The 19,311-nt window shown below is 54.8% G+C and overlaps 1 protein-coding gene across 1 annotated transcript in view; it reads right to left on the reverse strand.

Annotated features, from left to right (window-relative positions):
- Positions 1 to 15,345, reverse strand: part of Pmepa1 (prostate transmembrane protein, androgen induced 1) — a 52,226-nt gene extending 36,881 nt beyond the window's left edge. The window contains exon 1 of the mRNA XM_076571286.1: positions 15,098 to 15,345. Within this exon, the coding sequence (XP_076427401.1) occupies positions 15,098 to 15,194 (97 nt within the window). The 5' untranslated portion in view covers positions 15,195 to 15,345. The remainder of the gene's footprint in view (positions 1 to 15,097) is intronic.
- Between the last annotated feature and the right edge of the window lie 3,966 nt (positions 15,346 to 19,311).

The raw sequence follows: 19,311 nt of genomic DNA on the forward strand, positions 1-19,311 counted from the left end.
TTCTAGGACAGGGAGGTTCTGGAGCCTGAGTTTCTGTCAGCACTCCTGGCGAGAGAGTCATCTTCTCCAAGATGTCCAGACCAACACTGACGGTCAAGGTCAACTCAAGCTGGGACTGTCCACTGACCAAGCACATAGCCCACTCTTGCAAAAACAAGAGGGTGATGGGGTCGGGCTGTGGGGACCCTGCCACCCACCAGGCACGGGGGTCTAACAGAAGAACCTCCCAAGCGCCATCAGCATCCTCACTGGTAGGAGGGAACCCCTGACACTGAGTCCTATCAGAAATGCAGGGGCCAGGCACCCCTGCATACATGATGCTAAGTTGTGTCTCAAGAACCCGAGGGGCTGCCTAACGGCAGGTGTTGGACCTCAAAGCTGACTGTGGTCAGCTATTCAGCACGGCCTCCAAGATCACCATTCTCCTGTATGTGGTTAAACAAACTGAAATCAGAATCCACAAGCCAAAAATCAAAGCACAAAGCAGTGTCACAATACCCAGACAAGCCCTGAGCAGCACACCCAGGATGCCCCGACTGGGCCTGGGAGCAAGCCAGGGGCCCTTAGCCAACATCTGCCTATCCAAAGTCAGCCCCACGCCTGCCAGATCCCGGCGTGCTAGCATTCCAGTCAGCCAGCCTCAGTGCCCCCGTGGGCTGCAATAAAAATTCCTAGACAGGTAGTCAGGGCAGAGGCCAGCGCAGGATGAGCAGGGAGGTGAGGAAGTGTGGGAACTCCCACAAGGGCCGGGGTGCCTGTGGCCTGCCTGGGTGCTCTTCTGGGTCTGGACTGGAGTGCAGGATCTGACACTTAGCTGGGGAAAACCTGCACAACCTGAGTCTAGGCTGGCTGATGCTGTCCCCACAGAAAGGGGATCTGAAGATCAGGTTCAAAGTAACGGTGGGGAGCCCAGGGCCATGCAGACCTCTGCTTCACTTCTTCCTAATGGGCCTCCCTTGATCAAGGAGGCCAGCTAGCAAGTCACATTTGCCAACCACGAAGCCACTCAGATCCCAGCACAATGAACCTAAGACTTTTTTTCTACTCCAGAGAAAGGAACACTTGGGATTTTGCACAGCCCTGTTCTGGGGGTTATTATGGTGAGGCCACATGGTAGGATCCATGGACCCTGAGCATGCAGTGACAAGCCTGCTGGGTATCCTGAGATTTAAGATGACCCCAAGCATCTGTAGAAAGCCTGTGCTTTCCCTGTCCCTCTGCAGGTGAGGGAAGTCCCACACCATCCACATCTGCATGGGTGGCCTGGGCCACTAAACTCCCTCCTTCATGAAGCACAGACACAAACCACAACCATTGCCCGGGATCCGACCTGGTGACCTTGATGTTTCTCATGGCTGAGTGACCTGACCATAGAAGACCAAGTAGCAGAACTTCCTTTTAAAGGGGAGCCCTGCTTCTGCCAAGTTCTGTGCTTTCAGACAGGGTCTCCTAGGTAGCCCCAGTTGGCCTTGAACCACAGAGAACTGCCTGCCTCTGCCTCCCACGTGCTGGGCTTATGTAGGTGCTTCTAAAACACCAGGAAGGGCTTGGCATCCTGGACATGGTTCCCATCTGTCACTCACAGCCTTCACACTGTTTGCCATTTCCAAATACCCTGTGAAAGGAATTAAAATCGCCTAATATTTCCCAACTGGAAAAAACAACTCGAGTTTACTTGGTAGTTTTTTGTCTTGTTTTGTTTTGCTTTGAGACAGGGTCTCGTGTAGCCCAAGCTACCCTCAAAGCTTCCTATGTAGCAGAGGATGACTTTGAACTTCTGGTCCTCCTGCCCATCGTGTGCTAGGATATGAGGTACAACACTACGCCACACCCAGTTTACCCAGGGCTTCGAGCATGCTAGGCAAGCACTCTTATCTGAGCTACAGTCCCTGCCCACAATTAGATTCTTTTTCTCAGCGCTGGGAACTGAACTCAGGACCTTATACTAGGCAAGTGCTCTACCAACCGAGCCTCACGCCCAGCTCTCCACTCCTTTTAACCCTTTAGCCTTTCCTTAAACACAGAGCCTCGTGAAGTCAGTACAGTGTGGACCGTGTTTTCCCTGCCCACACCTAACAAGAATCCCCCCCACACACACCAGCACAGGCCTGTTAAGCGTAGACAACATTGCCCGAAAGCTTCTCCAGGGGACTAGACTGTCACATCTCTGAGGGCCTCTGGGGACTTTCTTGGTTGGGTAGATACCTGAAAGCTTCTGGAGCCTGCCCAGCCAATCAGCAGCCACTTGTTCTCCCCGAGCCTCAGTCTCTCTATCTGTAAAATGGATTTAGGGGCCCCTGAAGGGTAGCATGTAACAGTGTGCCTCGCATCCACCAGGCACAAGTTGCATGCTGTCTACACAGCCCTATAGACGGTGGGACAAGCCAACACGTCCATTTCCCAGGTGATAAGTTGAGGTCTGAGAGCCACACATCTGAAGCCACGTACCCTGACTTTGAGGCCACTGTGTCACTGTCTTTCCCTCCACAGAGAACGCTGGAGTAGAATGTTGGAAGGGGATCTCAGTCTGTCAGAACCACTCCTCTCAAGTTCCTTGGACTATCTGCTTGGACAGCCACGCCCCAGACCAACCCCCCCACCCCCCCACCCCCCCCCCACAAGACAGGCAGCTCCATCCTGTGGTCTAGGCTGTCTGGGAGCGCAGTAGCTTCTGAGTTCACCACCTCTGAGTAACCGCTTCCTCAAGACATGACTCACACCTGTCTGGGGTCACCCACATCCTCATTCCCTGCAGAGGCATGCAGGCCAGGTGAGGCGGGCACAGACAGAGGTGCTCCGGGCTGCGACCTGTGACTTTTGGAGTCACGTGGTCCCAGAAGTGCCAAACCCACCACGACCACGAGGGCTCTGCCCTGTGAGTCCCCCAGGTTGAGCTGGAGATGGAGACCTTGGCCTCAGGCATGGGGCTCAGATGCAGGCTGTAAAGTGTCTCTCATCTCATTCTACTGAGCTCATTCCCTGGGGCACGCGCAGCCTGGCTCTCGAAGCCCTTGGGTCACCCACACTGCAGCATCAGGGTCTCAGAGTCGCAAGGCTGTGTGCGAGAGCTGACAAGGGTGGTGAGTGTGTGGCCGTGGGACCCACAGCCACACAGCCTCTGGAGACAGGTGCAGAGCAAGAGGGATAGGGGCCTTGAGAGAGACAAACCTGGCCAACCAAACATTCTGGTATCTCTACTTCCCGCCCTGATGAGTATCACAGCAGGGGCTCAGGCTGGAGTCTGCCCACCCCCCTCCTCCAAGGAGTTTAGTCTGCAGAGGCGGCTAGAGCCTCCACACACTATGACAGAGAAGGAAGCTAAGGAGGGGGAGAAGATGGGGGGGAGGGGAGGGGGAGGGGAAAGCCTGGACTCTGGGTCCTGCTTCTCCACAGCTCTGAACTTTCAGGATAGACTTGCAGGCACCTTGCACCCTGTGGGTCACAGTGACCCCTTTTCCTCCAGCTGCAACCCAATACCGGACAGTTCCTGTTCTCTCCTGCTTCGAGCCACAGGGATCACTGCCCGCTGGCTCAGTGACCCTTCCAAGGGAGGGTGTGGCGGACGGGGACGCTTTCCCCAGCCAGCCAAAAGGGACATGGAGGGAGACACAGCTGGAAAAGTCAGAGAGGGCGAAGGAAGAGAGAGGCCCCAAATCAGCCACACCCCTGACACCGTGACAGGTGGCTCTGAAGCTTGGCTCTGCCTGGGCAAGCGAAGCCCAGCCTTGGGAACCCTCAGCCCAGGTTCAAATCTGCCTTGCAACTCTGTGCTGAGTGATCTTTGGCAAGTGACTTGGCTCCGCCTCCTCGTGTGCACTGGGGTTGCCATGAGGATTAATGAGGCGGGGCGTGCCAAGTGCTGTGAGCATCTGCCACTGCTAGGGTTTAAAAAGCCACCACTCGCTGTGGAGGGAGTGCCTAGAACCTCCGAGCAGACAGCGGTGAGATGTCAGGGTTGTTCTCCCAGGGTCTCCCCTTTCTCGCTCTCACTTCTGACGCTCTCCACCCGCCTCACCCCAGCCCAGGCATCTGAGTCTATTCCAGAGCAAAGCCCTCAAGCGTCTCTCTCTAGACTGTAAAGGGTAGAACTCGACATCTGTGGGAGAAGCAGGCAAGATGAAACAGAAACCTCTGCGGACTCAGGCGTGGGACGCTGGTTTAAAGAAAGGCAAAGTGTTATCAGGGGATCGTTTCACCTGATGGTATCTTACTCCAGGTTTCTAATATATATCAGGGGTCTGGAAGACCTAAGAGCTGGAAGTAGGGCTATGTCACCTGCAGGGAGGGACTCAGCAAAGGGCAGCCTGTGAGTTGCTAAGTGGCACAGGAGACTCCATTGACAAGGGGAGGTCGGTTGAAGGACCTGGTGGCTTCTAGAGGGAGCAATCCCTTGTCCTGCCAGGACTCTGCAGCCTCCACAGCTCAGCAACACCCTGGAGTGCCAGTGACATCACTGCTTAAACCCACTCAAGAGCACATCAGGAGCACCACTTGGGTAAGGATCTGAGCCCAGCAAGAAAATGCTACAATTGATTAGCAATGTCTGCCAGGAGCAGCAAGTGGAGTACTTAATCGAATGGGAGGTACTAGACAGTCCTGATCTATACTTTGAAAGTCACAAAGCAGGTCAATAAAGTCACCAGCAAGTCTCACGCTACCAGGCCAATAACTGGACAGACACTGCTGATGTGCTCCGTGCCTGGTCTGGCCTAGGAGCTGTGGACTTGAGAATACCCAAGCCAGGAATATACACTGCACAGAGTGGGTGACCCAGCGAGAAGCTGTGCGGATTAGAATTCATGAGAGGAGATCAGCCAGCAAAGAAATCACATAGGGAGAGAGAGAAATGCTCAGGTAATTATCAACCCTTGGATCCGAACTTATACTTGGAGCCTCGATTCAGGGCATCATCGGAAGCTGGCTGTATAATTATACCTCTGGGCCACGTGGCAAACAGCTCTAATTATCTCCTAGATGGGACCAAAGTGACCATTTTAATCCAGTGCCCAAAGCAACTCGTAAAATTAGACAGCAATAGCACCGTACGCAGGTTCACACGCCTGACAGCTGTGCGAGGACCCCACCACGGCAGACGTCTAATGATTACCGTCAGAGAAGCGGTGAGGGGGGGTGGGGGGGGGCAGGGATGGTGACTTCTTTCACAGACTGCACAGAGCGCCAGATCCACACTTAAGAACACGTTTAGTGAGTGTCCACCACCCTCGCTAAGACAACAGCACCGTTCAAAGCTGGGTTCCGACATCCCTCATCTCCTACCCATCCCATAAATAGGTTAGAGAAACAGTTCTCTCCTATGGCCGTGACCCCAGGGCCACTGAGCTTGGCCTCGCATGAATCACCGGTGGCTGACCATGACTGCATTCCCAAGTGACTGAACGATAAGGAGGAGGCACAGACACCAATAAATGAATCACGCCTTCCACAAGACCAAACCTTTGGCTTTGGCAGACACCAATTACAAAGTAGAAAGAAAAGAACAAAGAAATTACTCAGGGTGTTTGCGCAAAGTTGATTCATAGGTTCACAGAATTATTACCGACTAAATTGTTTGTGGAAAGGCAATTAGAGTCATGACCAGATGAAGTTCACCAACCAGGGAGCTAGGGACTTGCAAAACGGGAATGCATGTGCACATTCCGGAGGGTTTCCAGGTTTGGGGAGTCCTCTTCCTTTTCACCAGCTAACCTTTAAGTTCTGTGGGTGAGCAGGCAGCCACCTGGAGTGTGGGGGAACTCAGAACTTCGCTCTAAAGTCTGAGCAAGTATTGACAGACTGGCAAAACCCAGAGAATGCCTTTCTCTGGTCGGAAGGCTAAGCACCCAACCACCAAATTCTAACGTGCCGTCTCAGTCCCCACCCACAGGAGGAGGTTTAGATCAAAGAATCATTACCTATTGTATAGCCTGTCCGTTAGAAAAGGGGTCTCCAGAGAGTCAGCCCATGGGCTGGGATTAGAATCTCACGAAAAAGCTTTTGCAGTCCATGCATTTGCAGTCCCTGCGACAGGGGCGGCCCACCCTGGTGGGGGCCTGGTTTGGGAGAAGTAATTTTATCTTCCACCTGTCTCCTGCTCCCAGGCCGAGTCCCACCTGGCAGGGGCGCTGTCACCCCCACGCCATTCACTAAGCACTTCTTGTTGAAGAACTAACGATGACTTCTCTGATCACTTCAGCACAGGAACTGGGCGGCTCTCACAACAGCAGAAGCCACAGCGAGGCAAGAGTGGTCCCTCAAAGGCCCTGGGGCTGGAGACTGTGGAGAGCTCTGTCCTGTGGGGCTCATGGCCTGGATGGTGCTCTGAGGGAATTGGGGCAAGTGGGTTCCTGGCGCCTCTCTCGGAGTCTAGTCTCGGTGGGTGGGTAGTGGGTGACAGGGTAGCCACGACCGCTGGGACTGAAAGACCTCTCAGGGGAAGGACAGATTGTTTTGCCCAAATTTGCTGAAAAATGGAGGTGGCTTTTCACCGCCCTTCTGCCTAGGACAGCCTGGAAGCTGACTTTACCGGCCAAAGCTTAAGGCAGTTTGAGCTGAAGGAAGGCTCAGGCCTGGCGGGAACCAAGCAAGGGATTCCACAGAACCCCCTGGTGGGGGGATTCATACACTTTGAGTGATATGCATATGTTTGCATATATACATTATAATGCTTTTAGGACTACTTTACACACAGGAAGATGTGTGCGTGAGGGCCAGTCAGATGGCTCAGCAGCTAAAGGGACTCCTGGCCACCAAGCTTTAAAGCCCTGACTTCAATCTCCTGGGACCACAGGGTATAAGGTGAGAACAGCTTTCTCCAAGTTTGTCCTTGTGATTCTGTACTGTGCATCTGTACTGTGTTTAACCTAGATGCCCACACAAACCCATCTCCGGGTCCGTCACTTCTACCGTGCCCTCCCAAAGCCAAGGAGGAACACCTTACCCTAGATCCTTTTCGAACCAACAGAACTCTCGCAGCCCTGCTAGATGAATGAGAATCTGTGTAGCAGGACAGGTGACAGCGGTCACAGGCAGACCCTGGCATGTCCCTTTACAGAACTCTGCCCCCATACTCCCGGAGGCCATGGGGAAACTGGTGGCCAGCACAAACCCACACACTTTCCTGCTGGTTATCTGTCTGTTGTCCGGCTCTGTACCAGTATCAATCACGGGTCCTACCTGCTCAGTTGGGGCTAAGCACAGCCTACTGCCACCACAAATACGCGTACTGGGGACGGGCAAGATTCGGCAGTTTCTCTAAACGTGAGCCATGTGACTTTCCAGATCTGGGCTGTGCCTGTCCATCCCTGGGAGAATCCAGAGTTACTACCAAGGGGAAGAGGGGAGGCAGATGTGACGTTCCCCGAGTGACAGAGGAACCAGAAGGTTCTTGTTCCTGCATCTGTGAGAACCAAATACCTAGGAGAAAGCTAATCCTGATGGCACAGGACTATCACCCTAGTTCCTCAGGAGGCTAAGGCAGAGAGATCACAAGTTCAAAGCAGGTCTAGGCTACAAGGCCGCCTTGGGCAACTCAGTGAGATCCTGTCTCAAAAACAGACTTTTTTTTTTTAAAGGGTTGGTGAACACTCAGTGGCAGGGTTTGGGGTCACCACTTAACCCCGTGAGTAAGTCACAACGGCCCAAAACTTTCCTCCAACTCACAGAGATCCAATGTCCTCTGCCTCCTGAGTGCTGGGATTAATGGTGGGAGCCACCAGGCCCGGCTCTAAAACTTTGGTCCAGCCACACTGGGCAGGAACCAACTCAACCCGCACTGCCCTAGCAGGTCAGCGGCTCTCCTCTCCCAGGGTCTTCATGCAGGAGAGGTATCTTTTTTTTTTTTTTTTTTTTTTTTTTTTGTTAGTCTGAAACCTTTAGTGGGATGCAGCGACGGTGGCTGGTTAGCCCCAGGTTGGGAGCCGTCTGGGTTGTAGTGGGAAGGCAGGGTGCTGATTTCAGCTCCTGCGCTTGACTCAGCTTTGACATCTGAGCCGGTGGGGAGGAGGCGAGGGTACAGCTTCCTGCCCCAAAGACTAGGAACTTCTGAGCATTAGAAATAATTGGTGCCGGGGAGTGCATGGCTCAGGAACTGTCTTCACAACCCCACAGAGTGGGCGTCCTGCCTCCCTCCATCTTACAGAGGGGTAAGAGGGGACACAGGAGGGGTCTCAAGTTTGCCTCAAAACTGAAGGTCTTCAAAGCCTGTACCTTGACGACATCCTGATCTGCCTGGAATATTCTAGAAGCCTGCTTTTTCAAACAGGCAGGAATAAACACCTCAGCTCCTAGAAACTCCAGGGGCCAACACAGACTCTCCTGACCCTGAGTAACAGGAATCAGTGACTATTTGGGATGACGGGTATCATGAGCAGACCCCAGCATCTGCCACTCTTCAGAGTATCACTCTATATGCCCTCCCACCCTGCCTAGCCAATGTTCCCCGCCCGGCCGTGGGGGGGGGGCATTACAACGAGCAGACACGGGCCACAGCCCCTCTGAGATGGGCAACCAGCAAGACAGACACCAACATCGAGTGGCCACCAGGTCAGGTGTGAAGGTTCAAAGAGAGGGGACCTGCAGCCCAGTCAGGGCTGTCCTGATCTCCTCAGCCCCAGGGCTGGCTCACGCCTTCCCGAGGGCTCTTCAATGGAACATTCAGCAGCTACTGAACCATTCCCAACTGTCACATCACCTGAATGGCACAGGGCACAAGCGTGGGACAAATGCTATTAAATGCCAGAAGGCGTTCTGTGTCCTGTGATGTCCCCAATAATGTCTGGATTTGGTCCCTCTGGGGACATTTGTCAGTCCTGTGTCAAACTCAGCGGTAACACATGCTGGTGCTGGTATCCCAGCAAAGACTCTGGCTCCCATACAGCCCAGCGGGCAAACACACTTCCAGGGATGTTGAGGCCTGGCCAAGTGGAATGGCCCTAGCAGCTTGCTGCGGCAGCTGACTGCCTAGCACTCTTGACCATCAAATAATACAACAGAGGCTTGCAATCTTAGGGCTACGAACCTTTGCAGAGAGCACAGGGTGTGGTGTGGGAGGTAGAAAATGCCTAAGTGTGAGCACCAGGGACTTGGGTTGGAGTCTCGGCTGAGCGTGAGGTCCTGGCTGTGTGACCTGGGACAAATGGCTTCTCCTCTCAGATGCCATTTTTCTCTCTGCAGAGTGGCAGAAGCAATCTCATAAGGTTGTTTGTAAGACTGAGGGGGAAATGTTCGTCACTACTACCTGGCACACAAAAATCTCTTCCAGATCCAAGCAGTAAAAGGAAAGGAAGTAAACATCTACCAGTCACCCTGGGAACAGAGGGAAGGCACTCTGCAGCTCCCAGAAAGCTGACACCCCAAAATTCGCAGGATCCAACTCCCCCCTCTCTCCGCCCGTGGGGCTGAAACCATGCTATGAGCAAGTTGCCCTGGGGATTTTCCTCAGCCTGGTGACAGTGGTTTCTGCCAGTGACTAACAAGCCCCTGGTGAGACCCCCACCCTTCCCCCACCCAAGGTGTCAGGGTTTAGCTTTGTAGTGTCACCAGATGGGAAAACGAGGCTGTCAGTGCTCTGGGTTGCCATGGCTTCCTGAAGGGGTGCAGCCCACTTTGGGAAGAAGGCAGGGAGAAATAAACCAGAGGCTCCATATCACCAGCAGGGCACTGAAGGCCAGGCCTTTGTACTGACCCTGACTTCCCAAACTGTGGGCCTCTTATCTGCCCCTAGGCACCAGTCTTACGAACTGGACCCAGTGAGTATCTGGATGTCACAGGGTAGCATTCATTTCATGGCTCAAGTTTGTGCCTCTCCACTGCCTCTGCCCCAGCATCTGGGCCCCAAAGCTGCCCAGATTAAGAGACCCCTGCTGGCAAGCCCTAAGACACTGTCTGGGCCTCCTGCGCCAGGGCAGCCATGCTGGGGTTTCCGCCAGCTCCGTCTGCGGTGGGCCTGGCAAAGACAGGATTATGACACCAGTATTCAATGACCCACATTCAAGGTCAGCCTCCCAGGTGGGCCTGTGGATTCCAACATTCCCAGCTGGTCTGAGGATGGGGAAACCTGCCCTTGGCAAACGCTTTCTAATCAGGCAGAGTGCCAGGGTGGGACCAGCAGAGTGCAGGACAAAATAGTCACAGCTAATCTGAGCCCACCACCGCCCTTAGCCCCGAAGAGGCCACTGTACCAATGACCTCCAGATCCTTGCCCCGTTCCAGTACAAGGGGGTGCTGCGACACCAGCGTTCTGAGAGGTCACATGACAGGAAGCAAGACAGCAACAACTCTGGGCTTCTGTCCCTCTGGTCCTTGGCCACTCAGCAGGACAGGTCCCTCAATGGTAGACTAGGTCTGTGGGTGAGTTTTGTAGGTTTTCTTGGTGAGAGAAGGAAAAATAAGATAAAAACTGGCGGCAGTTAGAACCCAGGAGCGGCAGAGGCTGTGGTTTGGTAGTAGGGTCACTGCCTGGCAAGGTCGTGGGTTCCACTCTCAGCCTAGAGAAGAATCAGCCCGTCAATCAATCTAGGGCTCGACACCCACATTTCACCACCCAGGCCCTCTGTAATTGAAAGGTCTGGTCTGCATGGACATGCACATGTGGTAACTTAGGGAGGCTTTGGGGAAGGGGGAAGCCTTCCTCTTCATTATGTGTTTATTTTGTAGTGCTGGAGACAGCAGGCCAGTGCTCTACCACTGAGCTATGCTTCCAACTCACGGTGGCCCAAGGGAGTGCATCACAGCTGAGTGCACCACGGGGTGACAGTGATTGCCCTCAACCCTGTTACACCAGCCTCAGATAGCCCCTCAGGGATGGTTGGCAGCATGGTAGCTTCTTCAGGGTTCCCTAGGACACACAGAGAGCAGACACACAGACACGCAGCTCCACGTGTGTGGGCCACACCTGTGTTATGCTATGACTTTCAGGAAGCAAACAGGAGGCTGTGACCTCCTGCCCTCACTCTGGGCATCTTCAAAGAAGTGATGGTAGGGGGTAGAGGGACTCAGCCCCCCAGACCTGCCCGTGGACGATGACACCCCAAGAGAGAAGGCACACCACGTGGCACCCCGCTTTGACTTCCACCAGCACCCACATCCAGGACATTTCCTTACTCTTAAAAACTAACCAGTTGCCTGGGCCACCTAGCCAGGGCTCTGGGTCTGCCAGCCTCAGTCCCTCCCTCCCGGAAAGCCCCTGGCTGCTGACAACGTCTCTTTCTGGGTTTACCACCCGAATCTGCTCCCCCCCCCCCATGACACCACCTTGCTTTCCTCTTTACAAGGACAGCAAAAAAAATGTGTCCAACTTGTAGGACGAGGAGACTTCCCTGTTCTCCCCCTAACTCAGAGGGGAGGCGGCAAGGGACAGTAGCTGTGCGTGCAAGCTCGTGCCCACATGTGTGAGACCATCCCTACGAGTGCAGGAACAAATAGTTACTCTGCACCTTGACAGACACTACAGGCCCGTCTGGTCCAAGGCCACAGTCACAACACACAGCTCCCTTGCTGCCTGATGACCTAAAACCCAGACAGCCGGAGACCTGTGGGTTAAAAGTCCCGGTGCAGAAGCCCACGAGGAAGCAGATGCTGTCCAATGTGCACCATTCACCCTGGACCCAGAAACACCCTCCTGACTTGAAGCCAGAACCTTGACCCAACACACTCAGGCTGAAAAGCATCTCCACGGGAGACATCATCTTCCTCCCCCTGTGGTACACAATAATGTGCGCTCAATAAAGCTAAGTGGATGAGTGGCAGGTGTCAACTTCAAGGACAAACGGCTGACTTCCGAAAGGTCCCCCCCCCCCCAGCACCCAAGTGTCTTCGCTGAAGCCAAAAGTGGTTCCCAGCAGGGCATCTGGAGACAGTCTGTGTGTCATAACTAGAAGAGAGAGAGGTACCATCATCTGGTGGGTAGAGGCCACCTGCATGGGCCAGTCTTCTTCCTCCCAATAGAGAATGATCTGGCCCAGTCTGGAGGCCGAGTCACCCCGGATTCAAACAGCGTTAAACACAAATGGTGTGCACCAGGCAAACCAACAGAGGCAAAGCTGGATGTCCTATGAGTGGTCGAGGGCTCAGAAAGGTGTGTGCGTGGGGGGTGGAGGTGAGTGCATGTTGATGTGGGTACGTGTAGGTACACAGGCTTACACTCCAGGCGGAGAACAACCAGGAGTGTTGGTCCTCCAGTGCTGTTCACCTCACTTAAAAGTGTTTTTAAACATTTAGGCATTTATTTAGAATGTGAGTGTGCCTGTGCATATGTGTGCAAAATGAAAGCCAACCAGTCAGGACTAGGGGACCCCGGCACCCAGTCAGTCCAGAAAGTACTCTGGGTGTGCATCGGTCTGCTCTGCAAGCCACAAGGAGAGCAGGAATAGAAAGTCAGGGGTTCCACTCTGAGATATAGATTTGGAAAGAGGTGGAAAGTACCAAGAAAAATGTGTATGTGGAACAAGGGGTGGGTTCCTCAAAGCTGTGCACTCAGGTCTTTTAGGCTCTAAGCTTAAGGTGGGTCTGCTTTGGCACGCAAGTTTCAAATTCAAGGAGTAGGACATGGGGTCCAAGGGAAACACCTCCGACCAAGGACTAGAATGGGCTGCGTCCTACCTTCATTTCTCTCATGTCTACTGAAACACAAGAGCTCCAAGCTCACTCAGCCCCTCCCAGGTCTGAAACATAGGACATCTGAAGAATACAAAGGGGGATGGACCAGGGGTCCGGGGAGGAGTCACCAGTACTGCAGCCTCGGCTGGATCACAGGGGTAGAATCAAAGACTGAAGCTTAGGATTCAGTGGCAGGGTGTGCTCTTCCAGTGAGGAACTGTGGCCCAGGAAGGCTTAAAAGTCCCTTCTAGACGAGTGTCCTGAAGAGAAGCCCCCGGGAGAATGCCCTTGCAGGTATGAACTTCCATTCCGTTAGGTAAAAAAAAAAAAAAACAACAAACAACCAGCCTTATTGTTCTCTCCTAGCAGGGGCTTCCAGGAAACACCGGGCCTTAGGGCTTCCTAACAAAGTAACAAACTGTTACATTGTTAAAGTGAGCCCTCCCAGTTCTACCCTCTCTTTTAGTAAATAGACTATGCAGATATGATGTGGGAAAAATTCTGAACTAAACCGGGTGGGTGATGGGGGATTCCAGACACTAACCCTGTCAGTCGGGGATAACATGGGGTACCACCAAGAGTTTCAAGCCATTTTGGTCTCAACCAAGACATTATTAGGGCAATTATGAGTCCATTCTCTCCTTTCAGCATGTGGGTTCCCGGGACTGAACACCGTTGTCAGGCTTGGCAGCATGCTACCGGCACTAAGGGACAAAATTAAGAATGATTTGTTTTGTTGTTTTTCAAAGTCTATAAAGCAGAGAAAAGACAAGACCACAAAGTCCTACTGTGCCTAAGCTTTGGAATGTGGTGTCACATGAAGTGGGTCCCTCTTTTCTGTAAGGCGACGTGAGGAGGGAAACCAGGCAAATCCACAGAGCTGCGGTCAGCCTCTCCCCAGACATGTGTGGACTTATTTTAATAACATCCCGGTGAATTCCATGAACCTCCCCAGATCACACAGGGGCTCCTGGGAAGCAGTAGGGTTTGACGCCAAGGGAAGACCACAAGCGCTGGCTCCTGGCAGGCTCTCTTGACACCTCCCGGCTGGCTCTGGGCAGCCCAGGAAGCTGGGGAGCAGTGGGACACAGAGAGTTCAGGGCTTCAAATCCCAGACTGGGAGACAGAGAGTCAAGGTGGGCACGGGGACCCACCCCCCACGCCTGCCTCCAGGGCCCAGGTGGGGCTGGTCCTAGGTTATTTTTACCCCTTCTGCTTTACTGTACATACTGCGGGTTGGAGGTGGGGGTGCACAAACTGTAGCAGCTGCCTGTGAAACCAGCCCATGAGTCACCTAGCGACTACCCTGTTCTGTGGCAGTTGCCCCTGGGCTCCGCTAGAGGAAGGATGTCTGGGTTAGGGAAAGGCTGGGTGCCCTTTTGCCTGGAATGCTTGGGGGTAAGATGGGGAAACTAAAAAACAAAAAAGCGAGTTAGGGGAAGGGTGCAGATTAGAAGGCAGATGGCTGGGAGTGAGGTTTCAATTCTTCAACCAACTCAACAGCCACCTGGGTGGGCCACAGAAGGAAGTAGATGCTTCCTGATCTCAACTTCTGGTGGTTCAGATGTTGACAACGGAGGAGGCTCAAGCACGGCATTCATCACCCTGAGTCTCCCACTTCCCAGGAGGTCCCAACACACACAGCCCCAAAACTTCGACTCATTTGTAACCACCATCCCAGCCAGAGTGAGCCAAGCAGTCCAGACAGAGGCTATTTATAGGAGTCCGGGACAGACATTCACAATGACACACACTGGGGATCCGCGGTGGGCTTGACGCACCAGCGCTGAGCCTTGGATTCAGACACCTGGACACAAACGGTCCGCAGATCTGGCTGGATTCACACCATAGCGACTACACGCACACACCAAATCAGACACCCAGTGGTGCAGGGACACACACACACACACACACACACACACACACACACACACACACACACACACACAGCCGGCACAGACCGCGACTCAAATTCACAGACATTCAGAGACGCGCCGAGACTCAGACAGACAGACCAGCACACTCCATAGACGCACAGAAACCCGGGACGCATCCCCACGGCCACTCCAGACACATGCCAGGAGTCCCAGACACCTCCCGGGCCAGACAGTGTCTTCCCCCGCCCGCTCCCCCCTGGCCCAAAGTTGATAAAGAGCCTAATTGCTCCATCGCCTCGGCCCCTGGGGAAAACGGAATGGAAACTTCCCGGGCCCGGCCCGCCTGGCCCTCCTGCGCGGCGCGACGTCCCCGCCGAGACCCGGGTCCGAGTCGGGCCGGGCGGGGCGAGCGCGGCGGGGACCGTGCCAGGCTCGCAGCGCCGCGGGACAAAGCCGGGCCGGCCGCCAGCTGCCGCGAGCCTCCGGGAGGGCGCGCCCCGGGCGCGGCGGGCGCAGCCGGGGAGCCTGGGCGAGGCAGGCGCGCGCCCCCCCGAATCCCCACGCGATCGCGACGTCCCGGGCTGGGGATCCCACGGAGCTGTCCCGGGGGGAAAGGGCTCACTCACTGATCTCCATGCTGGGGAACAAAGAGCGCTGGCAGTTGCACGCGCAGGAGACATTGGGCTGCCCGGCGGCGGCGGCGGCGGTGCCGTTGACCCCCATCAAGCGGTCACGGGCGGCGCGGGGCGCTAGGCGCGGGGCGCGGGGGCGGCTCCGGCCGGCGCGCGGGGCTCGGGCCCCGCATACAGCGAGCGGCGCGGCGCGGGCTCGGGGCGCCGCCGAGGTCCCCGGGGCGAGCTGGGTCCCCCGGCCGCCGAGCGGGAACCCCGGGGCGGCGGGCCGTGGCCGCGGGTGGCGTGCGGGGCACGGGCGGGCGGCCGGGGCGCGGGGCCGCCGGGCTCAGCCTGCGCGCCGGCCGATCCGCAGCCGAGCGCCGCCGCCCGCTCCTCATTCAAGTCCAAGGAGATCGGGTTGCGCCGCGCGCCCGCGGTCGGAGGCAGGCAGACGGTCTGACGTCAGCGCTAGACGGGGCTGCCGGTTCCCACCGCGCGGGGGCCGCGGAGGGGGCGCGCGCTGCGCCAATCCCCGCCGACGGCCCCCGCACCCTCCTCGGCCCGGGGGGCGGGCCCGCCGCGCACGGGGCGGGCTCTTAAAGGGCCCGAGCCCCGTGCCCGCGTAGACCCGGCGCCCTCGGGAGTCCCCAGGTCAGGTCCCCGGGGGTTCCCAGTTCTGTGGCAGCCACAACCCAGAACGAGACTCAAAGCGAGAAGTTAAGGTGTTCTTCCCCAAAATCCTGCCCCTGGGTACTCCACCCAGGCTTCTGGGGCGCCTTGAGGTGTTCAATACATGGAAATCAGAGCATGATGAACCCCGGGGTAAAGACCCACCCGTGGCCAGATTTCTCAGGAGACTCTCCATTTTCCATTTTGCAGCCACACGAGGCTCCAGCCACCCCCACCCCCACGCCCCGAACCCCCGGCATTTTAGCTGGGTTTTGGATAGACTGAGACTCCTGTAGACACGCCCTGGATTGCTCCTAGAAGCGCCCTCGGGCCCTCGTAAATTAGTGCCCATGACTTGGGGGGGGTCACTGTCATGGGGCACCTCAGCAGTTACACACCCTCTATCGGCTGCCCCAAGGCCCACCTCACCGGCTGGAGTGTGTGGCTCAGAGTGCAAAAGGGGGTCACAGGAGTGTGCTTTTTGTTCATTAAGTTTTAATTAATTACTCGAGAGCCCCGGGAACCCATGCTCTGTGTACAAAGATATTAAACTATTACGTAAGAGGCGCAACTCTAGCCTCCAATGTAAAGTGCGCCTCTGACCCCTTCCTGAACTCCCACACTACCTCGTGTGGTGTGCCTACTGTGTGCCAGAAACGCGCAGATAGTAATGCCACCCCAAAATGTTATTTGATTTAGCTCCATTTTACAGCCAGGGAAAGTGGTCAGCGAAGCTCAGGTTGAGGAGGGCACAGGAAGTGGGAACCTGAGTTCTGCCCAAGCCGGGGTTAGGGGGTACCTGTTCCCACACATGACCCTTCTTCTGTAAGTCTCTACAGGCCTGCCCCCTTGTCTTTAGGGAGGGGGGAAGCTTTTACAGGTTATTGTTAATTCATTTTTAATAGACTGGATGGAGGAGGAAAAGGCGGAACTGAGAACAGTCTAGAGTTTGCAGAGCAGCCCAGGAAGTGGGTTCCTCTGCCCCTACCTTCGGGGACTTTCCTGGAGGATCCACCCTGGAGCCCAGTCCCGCCAGAGGGAAATTCCAAGATGCTCCTGTACATTTGTTTGAAATAGCAGCTCAATCTTGATATTTATATATGTATGAATTTTTGCCTGTGTGTATGTCTGTCTGTCTGCCCGCAATAGACAGAAGAAGGCCACGGATTGATCCCCTGGAACTGAAGTTACAGATGGTTGTGAGCCAACATGTGAGTGCTGGAAACTGAACTCGGGTCCTCTGGAAGAACAGTCAAGTACTCTTAAGGGCTGAGCCGTATCTCCAGCTACAATCAGCCACAATCAGTTCAGGGCAGGGGCCATGGCCTCACCATGGGAAAGGCTGCTCTGCCTGAGCACTAGTAATATCCACCCACTCATCCATCCCACCCCACTCCACCCCCTCCCACCTCCCGCCCCCTGCAATCATTGGCATGGGAAAGTCTGGCTGAGATCCAAATGGAAGGGAAACTAACCTTGTCTGGGGGGTACTGAGAAGCTGGGCTGGGTGGTAAGGTCACCCCAGGCCTGCTCACCTCAGCTGTCGGGACTGACTAACCTCTGAGTTTCACCAAGAAACAAATTGGAAGTAACTCCCAAGGCACTTTCCCCCCCCCAAAAAAAAATCATTGGGCCTTGTCCCAGACTGGGCAGGGTGTTCACTTAGTTCTTATTCTAACACAGGCGGTAACTGGGTCGTTTCCCTATGGGCGGGGGTCTAACCTCATAGTCTTTCAAGATTGACTACTTTTAGGAGAATCATGGCAAAGGAAAGGAAGGGGGATCAGCTGCTCCAGGGCCATAGAGTTCTGGGAAGGTGTGTGTGTGTGTGCGTGTGTGTGTGTGTGTGTGTGTGTGTGTGTGTGTGTGTGTGTGTGTTGTGGAATATTGGCCATTGGCAGGCTACCTTTTATAGGATAAAAAAAAGCATTCTTTCTGAGGTCAATGGAGACTGCTAGCTACACCCTCCTTTCAGTAATCATTCAGTCCACAAGCTCCCCTGGGGCTTGGGACCTCGGCCCAGGACTTTAGGAGTGTACCTGTCTTGCGGAGGACTTCTTGTGGGGAATCTGGCTTGTCCGTCCATGGGCAATGTCTTGACCTTGGTTATATTGGAAATAAGGCCTTTTTAAATTTAATGTGTGTGTGTGTGTGTGTGTGTGTGTGTGTGTGTGTGCGCGCGCGCGCGCGCGCAACACACGTGGAGGTCAGAGGTCAGAGAATGACTTGCAGGAGTTCATTATCTGTCCATATGGGTCCTGGGAATGGAACCCAGGTCCTCAGACTTGGCAGCCAGAGTTCCTTTACCAACTGAACCATCTCACTGGCCTTTTATGTGTATATGCCAAGTGTCTGCAGGTACCTGGGGAGTCCAGCGGGGCACCTCAGATCTTCTGCAGCTGGAGTTGCGGGTAGTTGTAAGCTGTTTGATGGGTGCTGGTTACTGAACTCAGGTCTTCCAGATGAGCAGTGCTCTAAACTGAGCCATCTCTCCAGTCCACGCCGTAGCTTTTACACGTGGAGGTTGAATGGCAGCAGGTAAAACTAGCCAGTTAATTCAGTAAAGTGAAAAGAACCACACTTCCCACTGCTCTCACCACCCATTGATCTGGCCACCATTTATTGGGTGCTACAGTGTGACCCTACTATGTCGATCCATTACTTGAGACTGGATGGCTTCACAGTGTCTGGCCCTACTTGGAAGACGTAAAACTGAGTGTCCAGCATGATGGTTGGAACAGACGCTCAAAGACTGAGTGGGCATGGCTGTGTGACCTCAGCTGAGTGTCTTCACCTCTCTGGCTTTAGTTTCCTCCTCCGCAAGATGGGGCACCTGATGGCACCAACACGTGGCAAGATCATAATGGGAGAGGAGTTCAGGGCCTTGGGAGTGGGTGGGTAGGCGGGCAGGGGCATGGCAATTATTACTCCTGAATCCTCTGGGCACCCCTGGGGGAGAGAGGAGACTGCTGTCATTAAAGTCCATTTTACAGGCCAGCAGACTGATGGCCTGCTTATAGACAGGCCCCTGGCTAAGGCAGACAGCAGAGGAGGGCAGAACTGGAGGGCACATTGGCTGTACCACCAGCATTCATGGTAGCCTTTGGGTGTCAGGGCTGCCAGAGAAAACCCAGGGCAGGCGATTAAGTGTGTTTATCAGGTAAAGCATGTGCGGCATGATATATTCCACAAAGTATTTGGCACAGATCTACACTAAAGTGTGTGTCTCAGCTGAAGTTCGAAGTTACCTGGGTGGCTGGGTGGTTTTTATTTGCTGACCTTGGCATCCCTGAATGTGCTGAGAATTTGTCTGTGAGAGGCAGGGCGTACTGTCAAGATGGGCACATTCTGCCCAGAGGGAGTGGTGCAGGGTCAAGGTGGTGCTCAGTGGAGGTGGGGGCACTCTTTCTGCCAGGAGTGGTGTGCTCCTCACTACCAAGCTGAGGGAGCCCCCTCCCTCCCTCCCTCCCTCCCTCCCTCCCTCCTTCCCTTCAGCTCTGGCTCCTTCCTTTCCCTTTGTTGGGTACCTGGGGTTGATTCTAGAGCCTTTCCATGCT

This window comes from Peromyscus maniculatus, chromosome 4, assembly GCF_049852395.1.
Source record: "Peromyscus maniculatus bairdii isolate BWxNUB_F1_BW_parent chromosome 4, HU_Pman_BW_mat_3.1, whole genome shotgun sequence".
Taxonomy (NCBI): Eukaryota; Metazoa; Chordata; class Mammalia; order Rodentia; family Cricetidae; genus Peromyscus; species Peromyscus maniculatus.